Source organism: Aegilops tauschii, chromosome 5 (genome assembly GCF_002575655.3).
Source record: "Aegilops tauschii subsp. strangulata cultivar AL8/78 chromosome 5, Aet v6.0, whole genome shotgun sequence".
NCBI lineage: Eukaryota > Viridiplantae > Streptophyta > Magnoliopsida > Poales > Poaceae > Aegilops > Aegilops tauschii.
This window is the reverse complement of record NC_053039.3, coordinates 420859577-420879523: the sequence shown is the minus strand read 5'-3', so window position 1 is coordinate 420879523 and position 19947 is coordinate 420859577. Positions and strand designations below refer to the sequence as shown.

General features: G+C 47.3%; 1 protein-coding gene across 1 annotated transcript; it reads right to left on the bottom strand.

Annotated features, from left to right (window-relative positions):
- Nucleotides 1-1557: 1557 nt before the first annotated feature.
- LOC109777581 (uncharacterized) lies at nucleotides 1558-4059 on the bottom strand. Its single transcript, XM_020336197.4, has one exon. The coding sequence runs from the start codon at nucleotides 3939-3941 to the stop codon at nucleotides 1842-1844; it is 2100 nt and encodes a 699-aa protein (XP_020191786.1). The 5' UTR covers nucleotides 3942-4059; the 3' UTR covers nucleotides 1558-1841.
- Between the last annotated feature and the right edge of the window lie 15888 nt (nucleotides 4060-19947).

Here is a 19947-nt window from a genome sequence, read left to right as displayed (position 1 = left end):
CAGGTTTCTTTTCTTTTTGGTATTACTTGATCTTTTTTGACAATCTAACTAGACGATTGTTTCCAGCCGTTGAACTCCTAGGAGATTTCAATACAAATTGTAACAGATTATTTACCTTGTGTGTGTGAATATGTGAACTATACTATTCCACTATATTTTTGCGTTGCTCTGTCTTCTGTGAATCTGTTTAGAATATGATTTAACATGTTCTTTCAAATTGAAGGTGAGGCACCTCCACCCGGCTATGCGTGCCGAGCTGCGGAGTTGCAGGCCATTTCATTCAGCATTGCCCGCAGGAAAACCAAACACCTCCACTTGGCTATACCTGCTACGTATAGATGGCAGATTCCAGGGCATTTTATTCAGCATTGCCCAACTATTGGGGATCCCAAATTTGACAATGAGAAAATGCCTCGTCCAGTTGCCCCGGTTGTATCTCGGAATCCTATTGATGGCATTCTCTCTGCACTTGCCCTAGCTGCATCTGTGAGTGTGTTAATGACTTGCCAGCAGAACTCCACTGCCAACTATTCAGAAATATAGGGAGTACTATGTAATAAGGTGATGGCAGATGCGGTCTGTATCTTATATCCGGTCTGTATCTTTAGATGTCCTGCTCTGTGGTGAACCAATGTTCAGATATTCGGAGTGTGATTATGCCCCGGCTTTGTTTTATTCTATCATTTTCATGAGTTTATATGCTGCTTTAATTTGGATGAGGACTAACCGTCAGTTTCCCTGATCCTGAAAATCACAGAGCCACACCACCTCGGCTGCTTTGGAAATGGACATGAAGCAATTACCGCCAGCTTCTCCTGACGCCCGCCTCCAGGTCGACCTCGGAAAATTTTGAATCGGAAGAGCAACACTGAAGGCTCTGCAGGGCGGTTAGCGGAGAAGAAGTTGCTAGGACTGATCAGTTGGAGAAGAAGCTAAAGAAGGCAGACTCATCTAAAGACTTTGCAGAAGTGCTTCTCTAAAATGAAACTGCCAAAGTCTCATGATAATAATAATATAGAAAAACATCTCAGTATTTCTTGTTTCAAACTTGTTGACAGCAATGTATTCCCCATTCAAAGCCATTTTATTCATTCTCTGATTCCTGCACTCTTGTCCTGCAGAAACAGAGAATTTCAAGCTAAACTGGCCCTGAACTGAATTCACTTCATACCTACGACAGTAATAATCAAAGAGACTCACTACATTCCTATCCTAGTACCAACTAAAGCAACATGTTCAGATATTCTTTTTTTGAAATTCTGGAAATAAGAAGCTAATCAAAACACCACGACAAACAAAACCGAGAGAACCAATAAAGGGCACGAACACGACCATGACAAGCGCCGCAACAATTGTGTTTCAGCAGTATACTCTATACAAATGAACTGGCAAATTAACAGCACAGCAGCAAGCTGCCATGGCATGCAGTAACAAAGAAGCATGTTGTTGGATCAACAATACAACTACCTACAATATGCCAGTGGACGTACAGTATTAAGCACTAGAAATCCGTTCTTCCAGTCCAATCACCATACCACATAGAGAGAGAGAAAAAGGTTACAAGCATGATTTTGGTTTGGATTCAGAAAATCAAACACCACGAACAGTACACTGTCGGGAATTCAGAAGTTCATTCATGCACTCCAAATCAAGGACGATTCATCACTAAACTGGATAAAGCTAAACCATGCCAATCATCCTACCAGCTCAACCATCATGTTCAACGACGGAAACCTATTGCATTTGCAGACATGGTTTTGGTTCGAATTCTGAGAATCAACACTAGCTGCCAATTATGAAAAGAACTGATCAAACTAAGCTCATGACAACTGACAATCGATCTAATCGAACACCTCCAGCTTCTGGTACTCCTCGCCGGCGATGGCCTCCATCATGATGGCCTCGGGGTTCACCACGCCGTCGTTCTTCAGGAAGATCTTGAGGAAGTTCTTGGAGAAGCCGCTCACCATGGCCACCCCAGGCTGGGTCGACGTCACTGGCGTCGACTTAGAGTCACGCAGGTTCCAGAAGATGATCTGGGGCACCACGTCGCCATACCCGGCAGCCCTGAACTTCTTGCAGATCACCTCGTAGTCCGTGTCCCATGACCTGCTGCGAGCATAGTACCCGCGGGTCGCCGACGCCTGGTCGAACTCCATGTCGCTGTACACGAAAATGGTCCTGATCATCTTCTCGGGCGCCAGCCGGGCCTCCACCGCAGTGCGGAGGATCTGGTCGAACACCGCCTGGAAGTTGGTGTTCATGTCCCACTGCATACTCTCCACGAAACTCATCTTCTCCCGAAGGGTCTTGCCCTTAATCAGGTGGATCTGGGGCCTCTCGCTGAAGGTGATCACCTTGCCTGCCCAGGGCTCCTCGCTGAGCTCTGAAGTGAGCACGCCCAGCGCGATGCACACCTCCATTGGGGTGCCGTGCATGCTGCCCGACACGTCGCAGACGGAGATGCAGTTGCGCAGCGACCCCTTCGAGCGGAGGTCGTCCACCATGCGGCGCCACTGCAGCTCTGACACGTCGTCCTCCTGGCCGCGGTAGGCGGACGCGGCGATCTCGTGCGGCAGGAGCGCGCCCGCCGAGATCTTGGCCTTGCCGGCCTCCACGTCCTCCAGGTACTTGCCGAAGCGCTCCTCGTCGTGCTTCTTGAAGAGGAACTTGTAGCGCCGCATGGCCACCGAGGCCACGCGGGTGTAGGGGAGCTCCGACCACCGCTGGGCGCTCATGTACACCTCCGGGAGCTCCAGCACCTTGCGCAGCGGCACGAGCACCTCGCGGCGGAGGCGGTGGAGGGCGCGGTACGTGTAGTGCTCGTCCGTGAGCTGGGCGTACTCGGGGTCGGAGTCACGCGGGAAGAGGCGGTGGGCGATGGCCTCGCAGAGCAGCGTGGTGCGGTCGAAGGACGATCCCGGCGTGGGGCACCACTTGGCGGCGAGCCCGATCTTCCTCTTCTTGCCACCTGCGGCCAGCTGCTCGAGGTCCGAAGCGAGGAGGGCGGCGAAGAAGTCCGCGACGGCCTCGAACAGAAAGCGGTACGCGCTGTCGCCGTAGTACGTCTCCAGCGACTGCACGGCGAGCTTGGCCACCTTCCGGACCTTCTTGGACATCCGCCGGGGCTTCTTCTTCTTCTGGTCCACCTCCATCTCCTCGGGCTTCTGCTCGGCCGGGTCCTGGACCGCGACAGACACAGGGACGGTCTCCACCTCCATGGGCTTCCTGCCGGACTTGGAGAGGGCGGCGGAGAGGAAGTCGCCGAAGGTGGCCTTGGGCGGCACAGGGGCCAGCTCGCGGGCGCGCTTGCGGCTGGCCAGGCTAGCCCGCAAGGCCTCCCGCTGCTTGGCGAAGTCCTTCTCCTTCCTCCTCACCTTCTCGGCCGCGGCGCCCTCCCTGGCGGCCTTGCGCACGTCGGGGCCGTGGATGAGGCGGAAGAGCAGCTCGGGGAAGTCCTTGAGGTAGCCGAACTCGGCGAGCGCGGCGACGTTGCAGGCGAGCGTGCGGGGGTGGTTGTCGTGCAGCCAGAGCGCGGCCGCGTAGAAGCCCTCCTTGTCCGACTTGCCGGTGCCGCGGACGCCGCGGAGGTTGCAGGCGAGCTTGAGCGCCGTGAGCGCGTCGTGCGCCCACGCGGCGGCGAGCAGCGCGCGCACGCGCTCGGGCGGCGTGTCGGGCACCACCTGGAAGAAGAGGTCGAGGCAGGGGTTGCCCGAGTTGGCGTACGTGGCGGAGCAGTTCTCCGTGAGCGCCCTCCGCGGCGCGAGCGCGGCCTTGGCCTCCGCGGCGGACGGCGCGTTGAAGGCCGCGTCGAGGAGGTCGAGGAAGGGGTGCGACGCGGGCGCGGCGGCGTCGGAGCCGGGCGACGGGCGGGCGGCGCGGATGACGGGAGGGCCGAGGAGGCGGCGCGGCGGCGCGGCGGGCTCCGTCTGCGTCGCCATGGCGGTTAGCGCGCTAGGGTTTTGGGGGATCGAGGGAGCTGGCTAGGCTGGGGAGAAGAATTGAGATCTGATTGATTTGATCTGGAGGAGAGAGGCGTTGGTTGGTTATATGGATTTGGAGGAAGGAGGAACCGACTTCGCTGGTCGACGGCAGATCCGATTGATCGGCGTCGCGTGGGCCCTCCCTCGTGCTTCAAACCGACATAGTGGGAGCCATTATGCGTGGTTAATTTTGCTTAATTACTCTGAGATATTTTTTCTTTGAAATTAAAGTTGGAGTATTAAATCGTAATCTGATTTTTAGACACAGCAAATCGGACATTTTTTAGGTAAATTATGTTGTCACGAGGATGACTATTCTCTTTGGCAATCATGGCAATTTCCGGCAAAAAAAATTGAACGCAGTAAGGATTTGCATGTGCTTGCTAAAGAAAATTGGCATTCTCACGGCAATATAATTTCCATCTCAGGGGTTTGATCTGCCATGTCTAAAAATCTGACGTCAAATTTATAGCAGAATACTTTCTTTAATACACTCCAATCAAAGACTATACCCCTATGAGTACATTCAAGAGACTGAACTGACACAACATCTTGAGATTGTCGAACTCACCACATGTGCATCATAGTTGACGAGAACGTCTCGTTTCACTGAACGAACATGGCGGAAAGTCTGAAAGTAAAATGCAAGCACCAATGCCAAGTTTACGACTTGAGCCCTGGTGGGTTGGTTCCACCATAAAGTTAGAGTACCTAGTTAGAACTAATTAAACCTATGAATCCCTCCCCACATCCCCAATCCCCCGTTGCATTTCAGGGTGCCCCATCTTCCCCCTAATAAACTTGCCCATGCCAACATGTCCATTATCATCCGGACAATAATAGTCGTCGGGCAACCGGCCTGGGGCTAGAACGGTCACCCACATAACCGTTCCGTCGGGTTCTTTCTGTCGTTCGATAGCCATCTCCTACCTCCCATTTTCACCCTCGCAATGTCACACAACACTGCCAGCTTGTAGTCGCATGCCCTCCCCTTGTTGTTGCGTAGCCTCGCCCCCACTGACTCATGGATGTAGCGCCCAGGACTGACACTACGCAGATCTAGCCAGCTCCACCAGCTTTCGCATAGTATTGATCCAATACCACTAAAGCTTCACACGGCGAACACGCCAAAACGTGCCCTCCATGTGGAAGAGTTGACACCACAACACATATTACAAACTATTCCGCATACAACAAGAATAGTACATGTACAATATCTCATACAACGAGGGTCATATGACCAAAATCTAACTCATACACCTGAAGTGAATAAACCTTATACATGTAAGAATGCAAATTGCCTTAAGAAGGCTCAAACTAAAGCAAATGGAGTCTATAACCCTGCCCAAACCATTGATTGAAGGCAACCAAGCAAACATCATCCATCACCATACCTGTAAGCTGCATCTGTACCTGTTGTTGTTGTGGCAAGAGTGAGTACATGGTCCTCAGCAAGTCTCGTTACCAAGGGTAATCGCAATAACAAAACTATAGGTATGAAAGAGATAAGTGGTGGAGCTGCAAGCACTAATAAGCAACACCACCATTTACGTCTATTAGAATAAGATGAGAAGCGCATAAGGACCATCTATTCTAAGCATCGTGCAACACAACCTCCATGTTGTGCCCACGTGGGCATTCTATCCAACCGTCAGACGTAAAACCATCCCATGAATCCTCCCTCGCATTCCCAAGATGAAGTACACCATGGAACTCGGCAAGTTTTATTATTAATAGTTGATGAGGTAGAGCATGCAATTAACAAAAAGTTTAAGGGTGGATAAGTTTTAGCACTTATGGTGGAAGTTACTCTATGAACTGTCATAAATCTCCAAGTCATCTGTAACCGTGGACAAGGCTTATCGAAAAGATTTAACCCTGCAGAGGTGCACCAACATACCCATAATAGGCTCCATACACACACTTTTCCCAACTGGAATCTACCCCTTAGAGGTACACGTTTTATGAGCTAGCACTAGAAGTTCCGAACAACCCAACAATGCTTGATCGACAACACTAGCTGCTGCAACCCTTGATAGGTTAGCAAGAGAGATTTGAACAAAGGATTCTTACTCCATCTCTACACCCTAATCCAGGAGACACCCGATCAGGTTGACACCCAAATCGAGAGGCGACCGTATATCTAAATTGGACCCAATTGTGTTACGAGAGTGGTGAGCTAGCTAGTACTGAGCCCCAGCATAGGCACTCGCAACTAAGAAAGTGCGAAAAAAACAAGGAAGTCCTCCCCATTGGCCCAAAAGAACATCAAGGAAAACACCACTGTCGGTGCCTCGGGGTAGGGGGTCCCGAGCTGTGGATCTCGGACAGATGGTAACAGGAACAAGAGAGACGGTATTTACCCAGGTTAGGGCCCTCTCGATGGAGGTAAATGTTGGGAACGTAGTATTTCAAAAAATTTGCCTACGATCACGCAAGATCTATCTAGGAGAAGCATAGCAACGAGCGGGGAGAGTGTGTCCACGTACCCTCATAGACCGAAAGCGGAAGCGTTAAGTAACGCGGTTGATGTAGTCGAACGTCTTCGTGATCCAACCGATCAAGTACCGAACGCACGACACCTCCGCGATCTGCACACGTTCAGCTCGGTGACGTCCCTCGTACTCTTGATCTAGTTGAGGCCGAGGGAGAGTTCTGTCAGCAACGGCGTGACGACGGTGATAATGAAGTTACCGGCGCAGGGCTTCGCCTAAGCACTATGACGATATGACCGAGGTGTGCAACTGTGGAGGGGGGCACCGCACACGGCTAAAGATCAACTTGTGTGTCTATGGGGTGCCCCCTCCCCCGTATATAAAGGAAGGGAGGAGGGGGCCGGCCGACCATAAGGGGCACGCCCAAGGGGGGGAATCCTACTCCAAGTAGGAGTAGGTTCCCCCCTTTCCTAGTCCAACTTGGAGAAGAAGGAAAGAAAGGGAGAGGGAGAGGGAAAGAGGGGCCGCGCCCCCTCCCCTTGTCCTATTCGGTATCCCCTTGGGGGAGGGGGTGCGCGCCACCTCTTGGCTGCGGCCCTCTCTCTCCCCTAAGGCCCACTAAGGCCCATAACTTCTCGGGGGGTTCCGGTAACCCTCCGGCACTCCGGTTTTATCCGAAACTATCCGGAACACTTCCGGTGTCCGAATAACATGGTCCAATATATCAATCTTTATGTCTCAACCATTTCGAGACTCCTCGTCATGTCCGTGATCTCATCCGGGACTCCGAACAACCTTCGGTACATCAAATCACATAAACTCATAATACCAATCGTCATCAAACGTTAAGCGTGCGGACCCTACGGGTTCGAGAACTATGTAGACATGACCGAGACATATCTCCGGTCAATAACCAATAGCGGAACCTGGATGCTCATATTGGTTCCTACATACTCTACGAAGATCTTTATTGGTCAAACCGCATGAAAACATACGTTGTTCCCTTTGTCATCGGTATGTTACTTTCCCGAGATTCGATCGTCGATATCCTCATACCTAGTTCAATCTCGTTACCGGCAAGTCTCTTTACTCGTTCCGTAATGCATCATCCCGTAACTAACTCATTAGTCACATTGCTTGCAAGGCTTATAGTGATGTGCATTACCGAGAGGGCCCAGAGATACCTCTCTGATATACGGAGTGACAAATCCTAATCTTGATCTATGCCAACCCAACAAACACCTTCGAAGACACCTGTAGAGCATCTTTATAATCACCCAGTTATGTTGTGACGTTTGATAGCACACAAGGTGTTCCTCCGGTATTCGGGAGTTGCATAATCTCATAGTTAGAGGAACACGTATAAGTGATGAAGAAAGCAATAGCAATAAACTAAACGATCATAATGCTAAGCTAACGGATGGGTCTTGTCCATCACATCATTCTCTAATGATGTGATCCCGTTCATCAAATGACAACACATGTCTATGGCTAGGAAACTTAACCATCTTTGATTAACGAGCTAGTCAAGTAGAGGCATACTAGGGACACTCTATTTGTCTATGTATTCACACATGTACTAAGTTTCCGTTTAATACAATTCTAGCATGAATAATAAACATTTATCATGATATAAGGAAATATAAATAACAACTTTATTATTGCCTCTAGGGCATATTTCCTTCAGTAAAACCCTATGCTCTGCTATTGTTTTTATTGATGGAGATGTATCGAGTACAAGCTTGATCTACCTCGAGATCGTAAGTTGTGTTCTAACCCTAGGGCTAGGTGAATATTATTGTGTTAAAGTCCCCTCTACGGCCCAAACCCTTGGCTTATATACACGCCAGGTAAGGCATCTAGGGTTACATGCCAGGTATCTAGGGGGATGACATGAAGGCAGCAGGAGAAGTCCTGGAGTGCACCTTAAGTCTTCGGCAGATGTAGTCTTGATCATGTTCCCAGCGTGTAGCTTCCGGAGTCCACCTCGAGGGGAATGAGGGCCCACTGGCGCGGCCCGAGGACCATGGGCCGACTAGGTTAGTACCCCCTAGCCTAGGACATCGCGAACCACTAATGGTAAAATTGTAGTATCTCTCTGTAACGTCTCCTCATACCTGCAACAACAATACACGACAAATGGAAAACCAGCCCGACTCCTGGACAATCTGCAGCTACGGGCATTGGTCGAGGGGCCCCATAAAACACCCACATATGGTTAGCGTGCTCATTCTCGAAACATTACTTCAAGATATCAATTTGCTAACAGTCTAAGTGTAACAGAGAAATGTGAATACCCCCCCCCCCCAAGAACTGCAAGGCATAAGGAGGTAACCAGACAATGGCTGCAACCTAAACATGCATACTATAACAAAGTGGGGTAGAGAGCAACATGCAAATCAACATGGTATGTTAGGTAATAACAGAATATCTAGCCATATGTGGAGTTCAACAGGCTTTGCAAGATAGGTTTGCAATCCTGATGAACATTTCTAAGGACACCATTCCTGTCAATCAAATGACCTGTGTATAAGAAATTTCTAAGGATCAAAATGCTTAAAAATCCTATGAAATTTCTTTGAATTAAAGGAGCCCTTGGCGTCAATATTCATGAGCAAGCTGATTTGTGGTGATTCGAGTGCTAAACATGTTTCTTTAAGTAGCCATGTATTCGTTAAACAAACTTGGTACACACTGTACATATCAGACACCCTTACAGACAAATAGATGAAGGAAATATGCCCTAGAGGCAATAATAAAGTTATTATTTATTTTCTTATATCATGATAAATGTTTATTATTCATGCTATAATTGTATTAACCGGAAACATAATACTTGTGTGAATACATAGACAAACATAGTGTCACTAGTATGCCTCTACTTGACTAGCTCGTTGATCAGAGATGGTTATGTTTCCTAGCCATGGACATGAGTTGTCATTTGGAGAATGATGTGATTGACTTGACCCATACCGTTAGCTTAGCACTCGATCGTTTAGTATGTTGCTATTGCTTTCTTCATGACTTATACATGTTCCTATGACTATGAGATTATGCAACTCCCGTTTACCGGAGGAACACTTTGTGTGCTACCAAACGTAACAACGTAACTGGGTGATTATAAAGCTGCTCTACAGGTGTCTCCAAAGGTACTTGTTGGGTTGGCGTATTTCAAGATTAGGATTTGTCACTCCGATTGTCGGAGAGGTATCTATGGGCCCACTCAGTAATACACATCACTATAAGCCTTGCAAGCATTGTAACTAATGAGTTAGTTGCGGGGATGTATTACGGATCGAGTAAAGAGACTTGCCTGTAACGAGATTGAACTAGGTATCGAGATACCGACGATCGAATCAAGGGCAAGTAACATACCGATGACAAATGGAACAACGTATGCTGTTATGCGGTCTGACCGATAAAGATCTTCGTAGAATATGTGGGAGCCAATATGAGCATCCAGGTTCCGCAATTGGTTATTGACCGGAGAGGTGTCTCGGTCATGTCTACATAGTTCTCGAACCCGTAGGGTCCGCACGCTTAACGTTACGATGACGGTTATATTATGAGTTTATGTGTTTTGATGTACCGAAGGAGTTCGGAGTCCCGGATGAGATCGGGGACATGACGAGGAGTCTCGAAATGGTCGAGATGTAAAGATCGATATATTGGACGACTATATTCGGACTTCGGAAAGGTTCCGAGTGATTCGGGTATTTTTCGGAGTACCGGAGAGTTACGGGAATTTGTATTGGGCCTTAATGGGCCATACGGGAAAGGAGAGAAAGGCCCCAAAGGGTGGCCGCACCCCTCCCCATGGACTAGTCCGAATTGGACTAGGGAGGGGGGCGCCCCCTTCCTTCTTTCTCCTTCTCCCTTCCCTTCTCCTATTCCAACAAGGAAAGGAGGAGTCCTACTCCCAGTGGGAGTAGGACTCCCCCCTTGGCGCGCCCTCCTCCTTGGCCGGCGGCCTCCCCCTTGCTCCTTTATATACGGGGGTAGGGGGGCACCCCAGAGACACAACAATTGATCACTGATCTCTTAGCCGTGTGCGGTGCCCCCCTCCATCATATTACACCTCGATAATATCGTAGCGGTGCTTAGGCGAAGCCCTGCGTCGGTAGAACATCATCATTGTCACCACGCCGTCGTGCTGACGAAACTCTCCCTCAACACTCGGCTGGATCGGAGCTCGAGGGACGTCATCGAGCTGAACGTGTGCCGTGCGTTCGGTACTTGATCGGTCGGATCATGAAGACGTACGACTACATCAACCGCGTTGTGTTAACGCTTCCGCTTTCGGTCTACGAGGGTACGTAGACAACACTCTCCCCTCTCGTTGCTATGCATCACCATGATCTTGCGTGTGCGTAGGAATTTTTTTGAAATTACTACGTTCCCCAACAGTGGCATCCGAGCCTGGTTTTATGCGTAGATGTCATATGCACGAGTAGAACACAAGTGAGTTGTGGGCGATATAAGTCATACTGCTTACCAGCATGTCATACTTTGGTTCAGCGGTATTGTGAGATGAAGCGGCTCGGACCGACATTACGCGTACGCTTACGCGAGACTGGTTTCACCATTACGAGCACTCGTTGCTTAAAGGTGACCGGCGGGTGTCTGTCTCTCTCACTTTAGTTGAACCGAGTGTGGCTACGCCCGGTCCTTGCGAAGGTTAAAACAGCACCAACTTGACAAACTATCATTGTGGTTTTGATGCGTAGGTAAGAACGGTTCTTGCTAAGCCCGTAGCAGCCACGTAAAACTTGCAACAACAAAGTAGAGGACGTCTAACTTGTTTTTGCAGGGCATGTTGTGATGTGATATGGTCAAGACATGATGCTGAATTTTATTGTATGAGATGATCATGTTTTGTAACCGAGTTATCGGCAACTGGCAGGAGCCATATGGTTGTCGCTTTATTGTATGCAATGCAATCGCCATGTAATTGTTTTAATTTATCACTAAGCGGTAGCGATAGTCGTAAAAGCAATAGTTGGCGAGACGACAACGATGCTACGATGGAGATCAAGGTGTCGCGCCGGTGACGATGGTGATCATGACGGTGCTTTGGAGATGGAGATCACAAGCACAAGATGATGATGGCCATATCATATCACTTATATTGATTGCATGTGATGTTTATCTTTTATGCATCTTATCTTGCTTTGATTGACGGTAGCATTATAAGATGATCCCTCACTAAATTATCAAAGTATAAGTGTTCTCCCTGAGTATGCACCGTTGCGAAAGTTCGTCGTGCTGAGACACCACGTGATGATCGGGTGTGATAGGCTCTACGTTCAAATACAACGGGTGCAAAACAGTTGTACACGCGGAATACTCAGGTTAAACTTGACGAGCCAAGCATATAACAGATATGGCCTCGGAACACTGAGACCGAAAGGTCGAGCGTGAATCGTATAGTAGATATGATCAACATAGTGATGTTCACCATTGAAAACCACTCCATTTCACGTGATGATCGGTTATGGTTTAGTTGATTTGGATCACGTAATCAATTAGAGGATTAGAGGGATGTCTATCTAAGTGGGAGTTCTTAAGTAATATGATTAATTGAACTTAAATTTATCATGAACTTAGTCCTGATAGTATTTTGCAAATTATGTTGTAGATCAATAGCTCGCGTTGTTGCTTCCCTGTGTTTATTTTGATATGTTCCTAGAGAAAAATTATGTTGAAAGATGTTAGTAGCAAAGATGCGGATTGGATCCGTGATCTGAGGATTATCCTCATTGCTGCACAGAAGAATTATGTCCTTGATGCACCGCTAGGTGACAGACCTATTACAGGAGCAGATGCAGACGTTATGAACGTTTGGCTAGCTCAGTATGATGACTACTTGATAGTTTAGTGCACCATGCTTAACGGCTTAGAATCGAGACTTCAAAGACGTTTTGAACGTCATGGACCATATGAGATGTTCCAGGAGTTGAAGTTAATATTTCAAGAAAATACCCGAGTTGAGAGATATGAAGTCTCCAACAAGTTCTATAGCTAAAAGATGGAGGAGAATAGCTCAAGCAGTGAGCATGTGCTCAGATTGTCTGGGTACTACAATCGCTTGAATCAAGTGGGAGTTAATCTTCCAGATAAAATAGTGATTGACAGAATTCTCTAGTCACCATCACCAAGTTAGTAGAACTTCGTGATGAACTATAGTATGCAAGGGATGACGAAAGTAATTCCCGAGCTCTTCGTGATGCTGAAATCGACGAAGGTAGAAATCAAGAAAAACATCAAGTGTTGATGGTTGACGAGACCACTAGTTTCAAGAAAAGGGAAAAGGGAAGAAGGGGAACTTCAAGAAGAACGGCAAGCAAGTTGCTGCTCAAGTGAAGAAGCCTAAGTCTGGTCCTAAGCCTGAGACTAAGTGCTTCTACTGCAAAAGGGACTGGTCACTGGAAGCAGAACTACCCCAAGTATTTGGTGGATAAGAAGGATGGCAAAGTGAACAAAGGTATATTTGATATACAGATTATTGATGTGTATTTTACTAGTGTTCGTACAACCCCTCGGTATTAGGTACTGGTTCAGTTGCTGAAGAGTAGTAACTCGAAACGGGAGTTGCATAATGAACAGAAACTAGTTAAGGATGAAGTGACGATGTGTATTGGAAGTGGTTCCAAGATTGATATGATCATCATCGCACACTCCCTATACTTTCGGGATTAGTGTTGAACCTAGATAAATGTTATTTGGTGTTTGCGTTGAGCATGAATATGATTTGATCATGTTTATTGCAATACGGTTATTCATTTAAGTTAGAGAATAATTGTTGTTCTGTTTACATGAATAAAACCTTATATGGTTACACACCCAATGAAAATGGTTCGTTGGATCTCGATCGTAGTGATACACATATTCATAATATTGAAGCCAAAAGATGCAAAGTTAATAATGATAGTGCAACTTATTTGTGGCACTACCGTTTAGGTCATATTGGTGTAAAGCGCATGAAGAAACTCCATACTGATGGGCTTTGGAATCACTTGATGCTTGCGAACCATGCCTTATGGGCAAGATGACTAAGACTCCGTTCTCCGGAACGATGGAGCGAGCAACTGACTTATTGGAAATAATACATACTGATGTATGCGATCCGATGAGTGTTGAGGCTCGCGGCGGGTATCGTTATTTTCTGGCCTTCACAGATGATTTGAGCAGATATGGGTATATCTACTTGATGAAACATAAGTCTGAAGCATTTGAAAAGTTCAAACAATTTCAGAGTGATGTGGAAAATCATCGTGACAAGAAAATAAGGTTTCTACGATCTGATCGCGGAGACAAATATTTGAGTTACGAGTTTGGTCTTCAATTAAAACAATGTGGAATAGTTTCACAAATTCATGCCACCTGGAACACCACAGCATAATGGTGTGTCCGAACGTCATAACCGTACTTTATTGGATATAGTGCAATCTATGATGTTTCTTACCGATTTACCACTATAGTTTTGGGGTTATGCATTAGAGACAGCTGCATTCACGTAAAAAAGGGCACCATCTAAATCCGTTTGAGACGACACCGTACGAACTGTGGTTTGGCAAGAAACCAAAGTTGTCGTTTCTTAAAGTTTGGGGTTGCGATGCTTATGTGAAAAAGTTTCATCCTGATAAGCTCAAACCTAAATCGGAGAAATGTGTCTTCATAGGATACCCAAAGGAGACTGTTGGGTACACCTTCTATCACAGATCCGAAGGCAAGACATTCGTTGCTAAGAATGGATCCTTTCTAGAGAAGGAGTTTCTCTCGAAAGAAATGAGTGGGAGGAAAGTAGAACTTGATGAGGTAATTGTACCTGCTCCCTTATTGGAAAGTAGTTCATCGCAGAAACCAGTTTCTGTGATGCCTATACCAATTAGTGAGGAAGTTAATGATAATGATCATGAAACTTCAGATCAAGTTATTACTGAAACTCGTAGGTCAACCAGATTAAGATCCGCACCAGAGTGGTACGGTAATCCTGTTCTGGAGGTTATGTTACTAGACCATGACGAACCTACGAACTATGAAGAAGCGATGGTGAGCCCAGATTCCGCAAAATGGCTTGAGGCCATGAAATCCGAGATGGGATCCATGTATGGGAACAAAGTATGGACTTTGGTTGACTTGCCCGATGATCGGCAAGCCATAGAAAATAAATGGATTTTCAAGAGGAAGACGGACGCTGATAGTAATGTTACTATCTACAAAGCTAGACTTGTCGGAAAAAGGTTTCTAAAAAAGTTCAAAGTGTTGAATACGATGAGATTTTCTCACTCGCAGCAATGCTTAAGTCTGTCTGAATCATGTTAGCAATTGCCGCATTTTATGAAATCTGGCAAATGGATAAACAAAACTGCATTCCTTAATGGATTCATTAAAGAAGAGTTGTATATGATGCAACCAGAAGGTATTGTCAATCCTAAAGGTGCTAACAAAATATGCAAACTCCAGCGATCCATCTATGGACTGGTGCAAGCATCTCGGAGTTGGAATATACGCTTTGATAAGTTGATCAAAGCATATAATTTTATACAGACTTGCGGTGAAGCCTGTATTTACAAGAAAGTGAGTGGGAGCACTACAGCATTTCTGATAAGTATATGTGAGTGACATATTGTTGATCGGAAATAATGTAGAATTATTCTGCAAAGCATAAAGGAGTGTTTGAAAGGAGTTTTTTTTCAAAGAAAGACCTCGGTGAAGCTGCTTATATATTGAGCATCAAGATCTATAGAGATAGATCAAGACACTTGATAAGTTTTTCAATGAGTACATACCTTAATAAGATTTTGAAGTAGTTCAAAATGGAACAGTTAAAGAAAGAGTTTCTTGCCTGTGTTACAAGGTGTGAAATTGAGTAAGACTCAAAAGCCCGACCACGGCAGAAGATAGAAAAAGAATGAAAGTCATTCCCTATGCCTCGGCCATAGGTTCTATAAAGTATGCCATGTTGTGTACCAGATCTATTGTATACCCTACACTGATTTTGGCAAGGGAGTACAATAGTGATCTAGGAGTAGATCACTAGACAGCGGTCAAAATTATCCTTAGTGGAATAAGGATATGTTTCTCGATTATGGAAGTGACAAAAGGTTCGTCGTAAAGGGTTACGTCGATGCAAGTTTTGACACTAATCTAGATGACTCTAAGTCTCGGTCTAGATACATATTGAAAGAGGGAGCAATTAGCTAGAGTAGCTCCGTGCAAGAGCATTGTAGACATAGAAATTTGCAAAATACTTACGGATCTGAATGTGACAGACCCGTTGACTAAAATTATCTCACAAGCAAAACATGATCACACCTTAGTACTCTTTGGGTGTTAATCACATAGCGATGTGAACTAGATTACTGACTCTAGTAAACCCTTTGGGTGTTGGTCACATGACGATGTGAACTATGGGTGTTAATCACATGGTGATGTGAACTATTGATGTTAAATCACATGGCGATGTGAACTAGATTATTGACTCTAGTGCAAGTGGGAGACTGAAGGAAATATGCCCTAGAGGCAATAATAAAGTTATTATTTATTTCCTTATATCATGATAAATGTTTATTATTCATGCTATAATTGTATTAACCGGAAACATAATACTTGTGTGAATACATAGACAAACAGAGTGTCACTAGTATGCCTCTACTTGACTAGCTCGTTGATCAAAGATGGTTATGTTTCCTAGCCATGGACATGAGTTGTCATTTGATTAACGGGATCACATCATTAGGAGAATGATGTGATTGACTTGACCCATTCCGTTAGCTTAGCACTCGATCGTTTAGTATGTTGCTATTGCTTTCTTCATGACTTATACATGTTCCTATGACTATGAGATTATGCAACTCCCGTTTACCGGAGGAACACTTTGTGTGCTACCAAACGTCACAGTGTAACTGGGTGATTATAAAGGTGCTCTACAGGTGTCTCCAAAGGTACTTGTTGGGTTGGCGTATTTCAAGATTAGGATTTGTCACTCCGATTGTCGAAGAGGTATCTATGGGCCCACTCAGTAATACACATCACTATATGCCTTGCAAGCATTGTAACTAATGAGTTAGTTGCGGGATGATGTATTATGGAACGAGTAAAGAGACTTGCCGGTAACGAGATTGAACTAGGTATCGAGATACCGACGATCGAATCTCGGGCAAGTAACATACCGATGACAAAGGGAACAACGTATGCTGTTATGCGGTCTGACCGATAAAGATCTTCGTAGAATATGTGGGAGCCAATATGAGCATCCAGGTTTCGCTGTTGGTTATTGACCGGAGAGGTGTCTCGGTCATGTCTACATAGTTCTCGAACCCGTAGGGTCCGCACGCTTAACGTTACGATGACGGTTATATTATGTGTTTATGTGTTTTGATGTACCGAAGGAGTTCGGAGTCCCGGATGAGATCGGGGACATGACGAGGAGTCTCGAAATGGCCGAGACGTAAAGATCGATATATTGGACGACTATATTCGGACTTCAGAAAGGTTCCGAGTGATTCGGGTATTTTTCGGAGTACTGGAGAGTTACGGGAATTTGTATTGGGCCTTAATGGGCCATACGGGAAAGGAGAGAAAGGCCCCAAAGGGTGGCCGCACCCCTCCCCATGGACTAGTCCAAATTGGACTAGGGAGGGGGGCGCCCCCTTCCTTCTTTCTCCTTCTCCCTTCCCTTCTCCTATTCCAACAAGGAAAGGAGGAGTCCTACTCCCGGTGGGAGTAGGACTCCCCCCTTGGCGCGCCCTCCTCCTTGGCCGGCGGCCTCCCCCTTGCTCCTTTATATACGGGGGCAGGGGGGCACCCCAGAGACACAACAATTGATCATTGATCTCTTAGCCGTGTGCGGTGTCCCCCTCCACCATATTACACCTCGATAATATCGTAGCGGTGCTTAGGCGAAGCCCTGCATCGGTAGAACATCATCATTGTCACCACGCCGTCGTGCTGACGAAACTCTCCCTCAACACTCGGCTGGATCGGAGCTCGAGGGACGTCATCGAGCTGAACTCGGAGGTGCCATGCGTTCGGTACTTGATCGGTCGGATCGTGAAGACGTACGACTACATCAACCGCGTTGTGTTAACGCTTTCGCTTTCGGTCTACGAGGGTACGTAGACAACACTCTCCCCTCTCGTTGCTATGCATCACCATGATCTTGCGTGTGCGTAGGAATTTTTTTGAAATTACTACGTTCCCCAACAATAGAGAGACCTGAGACCGCAAGATTTCCATAAAGGATCCCAAAACTAGAAATTTTATAGTAGAGTCCTTGGAGATCAACGTGTCATGCCTAACCTTTGTCCCCAAATGGACTCCGCCGCCGACACGGCTTCGTCGGAGCGAGATGGAAGCTGCCGCCACACCTAGATCAGGACGATCACCATGGTAGACTAATCTGCCTTTTTGAGCCGATGAAACGATATGTTGCACACGACAGAGCCGAATCTTTTGTAGCGCGTCAATCGGCGATCATCCAATCTCTGCCCGATCCCAACGTCGATTTCAACCAATGCAATCAGAGAAGATCAGCGTCGCTGCACATTGCCATTGCACACCCCGCTTCAAATCCTTCGCTCTGCCATGGCCACAGCCGCTGCCACCCAGGGTGACACTGAACATCAGCCAACACAACCTAAAACCACCAAATTCGATGCCTCATGCGACGAAGAGGCCACCAACTTCCTAGCAACGTCGATTAGAACACCGCCGGGGTGGGAAAGAAACAAGGTCAAATTATTCTCACGCGGCGTCGATCCCGCCAATGCGACACCTCTATGAAAACAAAGCCCAACCTAGCGACAGCAGCGCCCGGGTCCCCTCCACCTCCCCTCGCCGGAGCAACAACCGGAAGGGTAGACCCATGGCCACACCGACGAAGATGGGTAAAGTTACGCGGCCAGGTTGGGGTTACGTTAGCGCCATCAAAAGAAAAGACCTCCATGTAACGGGCCTCGATCTAGCCTAGGGCGCTGAAGAGAATTGGGGATCGAAGAGAAAGGGGGATCTGCGGAGGAGGAAGAGGGAGGAGACGGATTGCATGAAGGGGTAGGTGAGGGAAGGTCAGCTTCCTCTCTCTCCAATTCTTAATTCAGTTTCTTGATGCCGCTATAGTCACCCATCAGGCCATACATATAATTCCAGCCTCCCGATACACACGCACTCACCACACACATGCTCAAACTGCTAACACTACACTGCTCTAGCCACTACTCATTGACGCTTCGGCCCCACTCACCTCTTGGCCTTGCGTGTTGCTGCTCTTGCCTGTTACAGTCATGACATTCTCCCCTTGTTGAGTTTCGGCTTGTCCCCAAGCCGGAGATGTTGGAAAACGGCGCTGCAGCTCGTCAGGCTCCTCCCAAGTGGCCAATGAAGGTGGCAGGTCAGACCACCGGATCAACACACGAGGGTGCGTACCTGCAGTAGTGGCCACCACCCAATCCACAAGGATTGCAAGTGGTGTGTGCTCAGCCTGCAAGGTTTCTGCCTCCGGGGGAAGTTCTTGCTCAACGGGCACTTCACAGCCCACAGCTTGCTTGAGTTGTGAGACATGGACCATGGGGTGTATCTTGCTAGTACCTGGCAGCTGAAGTTTGTACGCCACCTTGCCCACGCGAGCCTCAATCTTGTATGGTCCATAGTAGCGGAATGCTAGCTTCTGAAATGGACGATGTGCCACTGAAGATTGGATGAACGGTTGGAGGCGAAGAAACACCAAGTCACCCACTGCAAACTCCCGATCAGTGCACTTTTTATCCGCCTGTGTCTTCATACGGTCTTGAGCTTGCTTTAGTTGTTGCTGTAGCAATTCTAACATAACCTCACGCTCCTTGAGCCAAGTAGCAAGGTCATGCACAGTGCACTCATCCATTTGTTCCACTCCAAATTCTCGAGGTTGCGTGCCATAGACCACTTCATACGGTGTTCTTCCCAGGGCCGAGTGAAATGTGGTGTTATACCAATATTCAGCAAGGAATAACCAATGGTACCAGTTGCGAGGGGCAGAGTGCACTGAGCACCGCAAGTAGGTCTCCAAACATTGGTTCACCCGCTCCGTTTGGCCATCCGTCTGCGGATGATAGGACGAGCTCATTCTGAGTTGTGTCTGGGATAACTTGAACAACTCTTGCCATAGTGCACTTGTAAAGATTCGATCACGGTCAGAGATCAAAGCCAGGGGCAAGCCATGTAGTTTGAAGATGTGTTGCATGTATGTTGTTGCCACTGTGAGTGCTGTATAAGGGTGCTTCATGGGAATAAAGTGCGCGTACTTGGAGAATTTGTCGACGACAACTAGCACCACATCGAACCCCCCAGATTTGGGCAACCCTTCGATGAAGTCAAGTGACACGACCGCCCAGGGACGCTTGGGAATTGGCAAGGGCTGCAACAACCCCGCAGGTGAGACTCGCTCTGTTTTGGCCCTCTCACAGGTGACGCACTGGCGCACAAACTGTTTGACCATTGTCTTCAAGTTTCTCCACACGAATAGGCGACGGACCAGGTGATACGTGGCATGG

Coding starts and splice junctions, on each gene's coding strand:
- LOC109777581 (XM_020336197.4), bottom strand. CDS start 3,941: ATGGCGACGCAGACGGAGCCCGCCGCGCCGCCGCGCCGCCTCCTCGGC.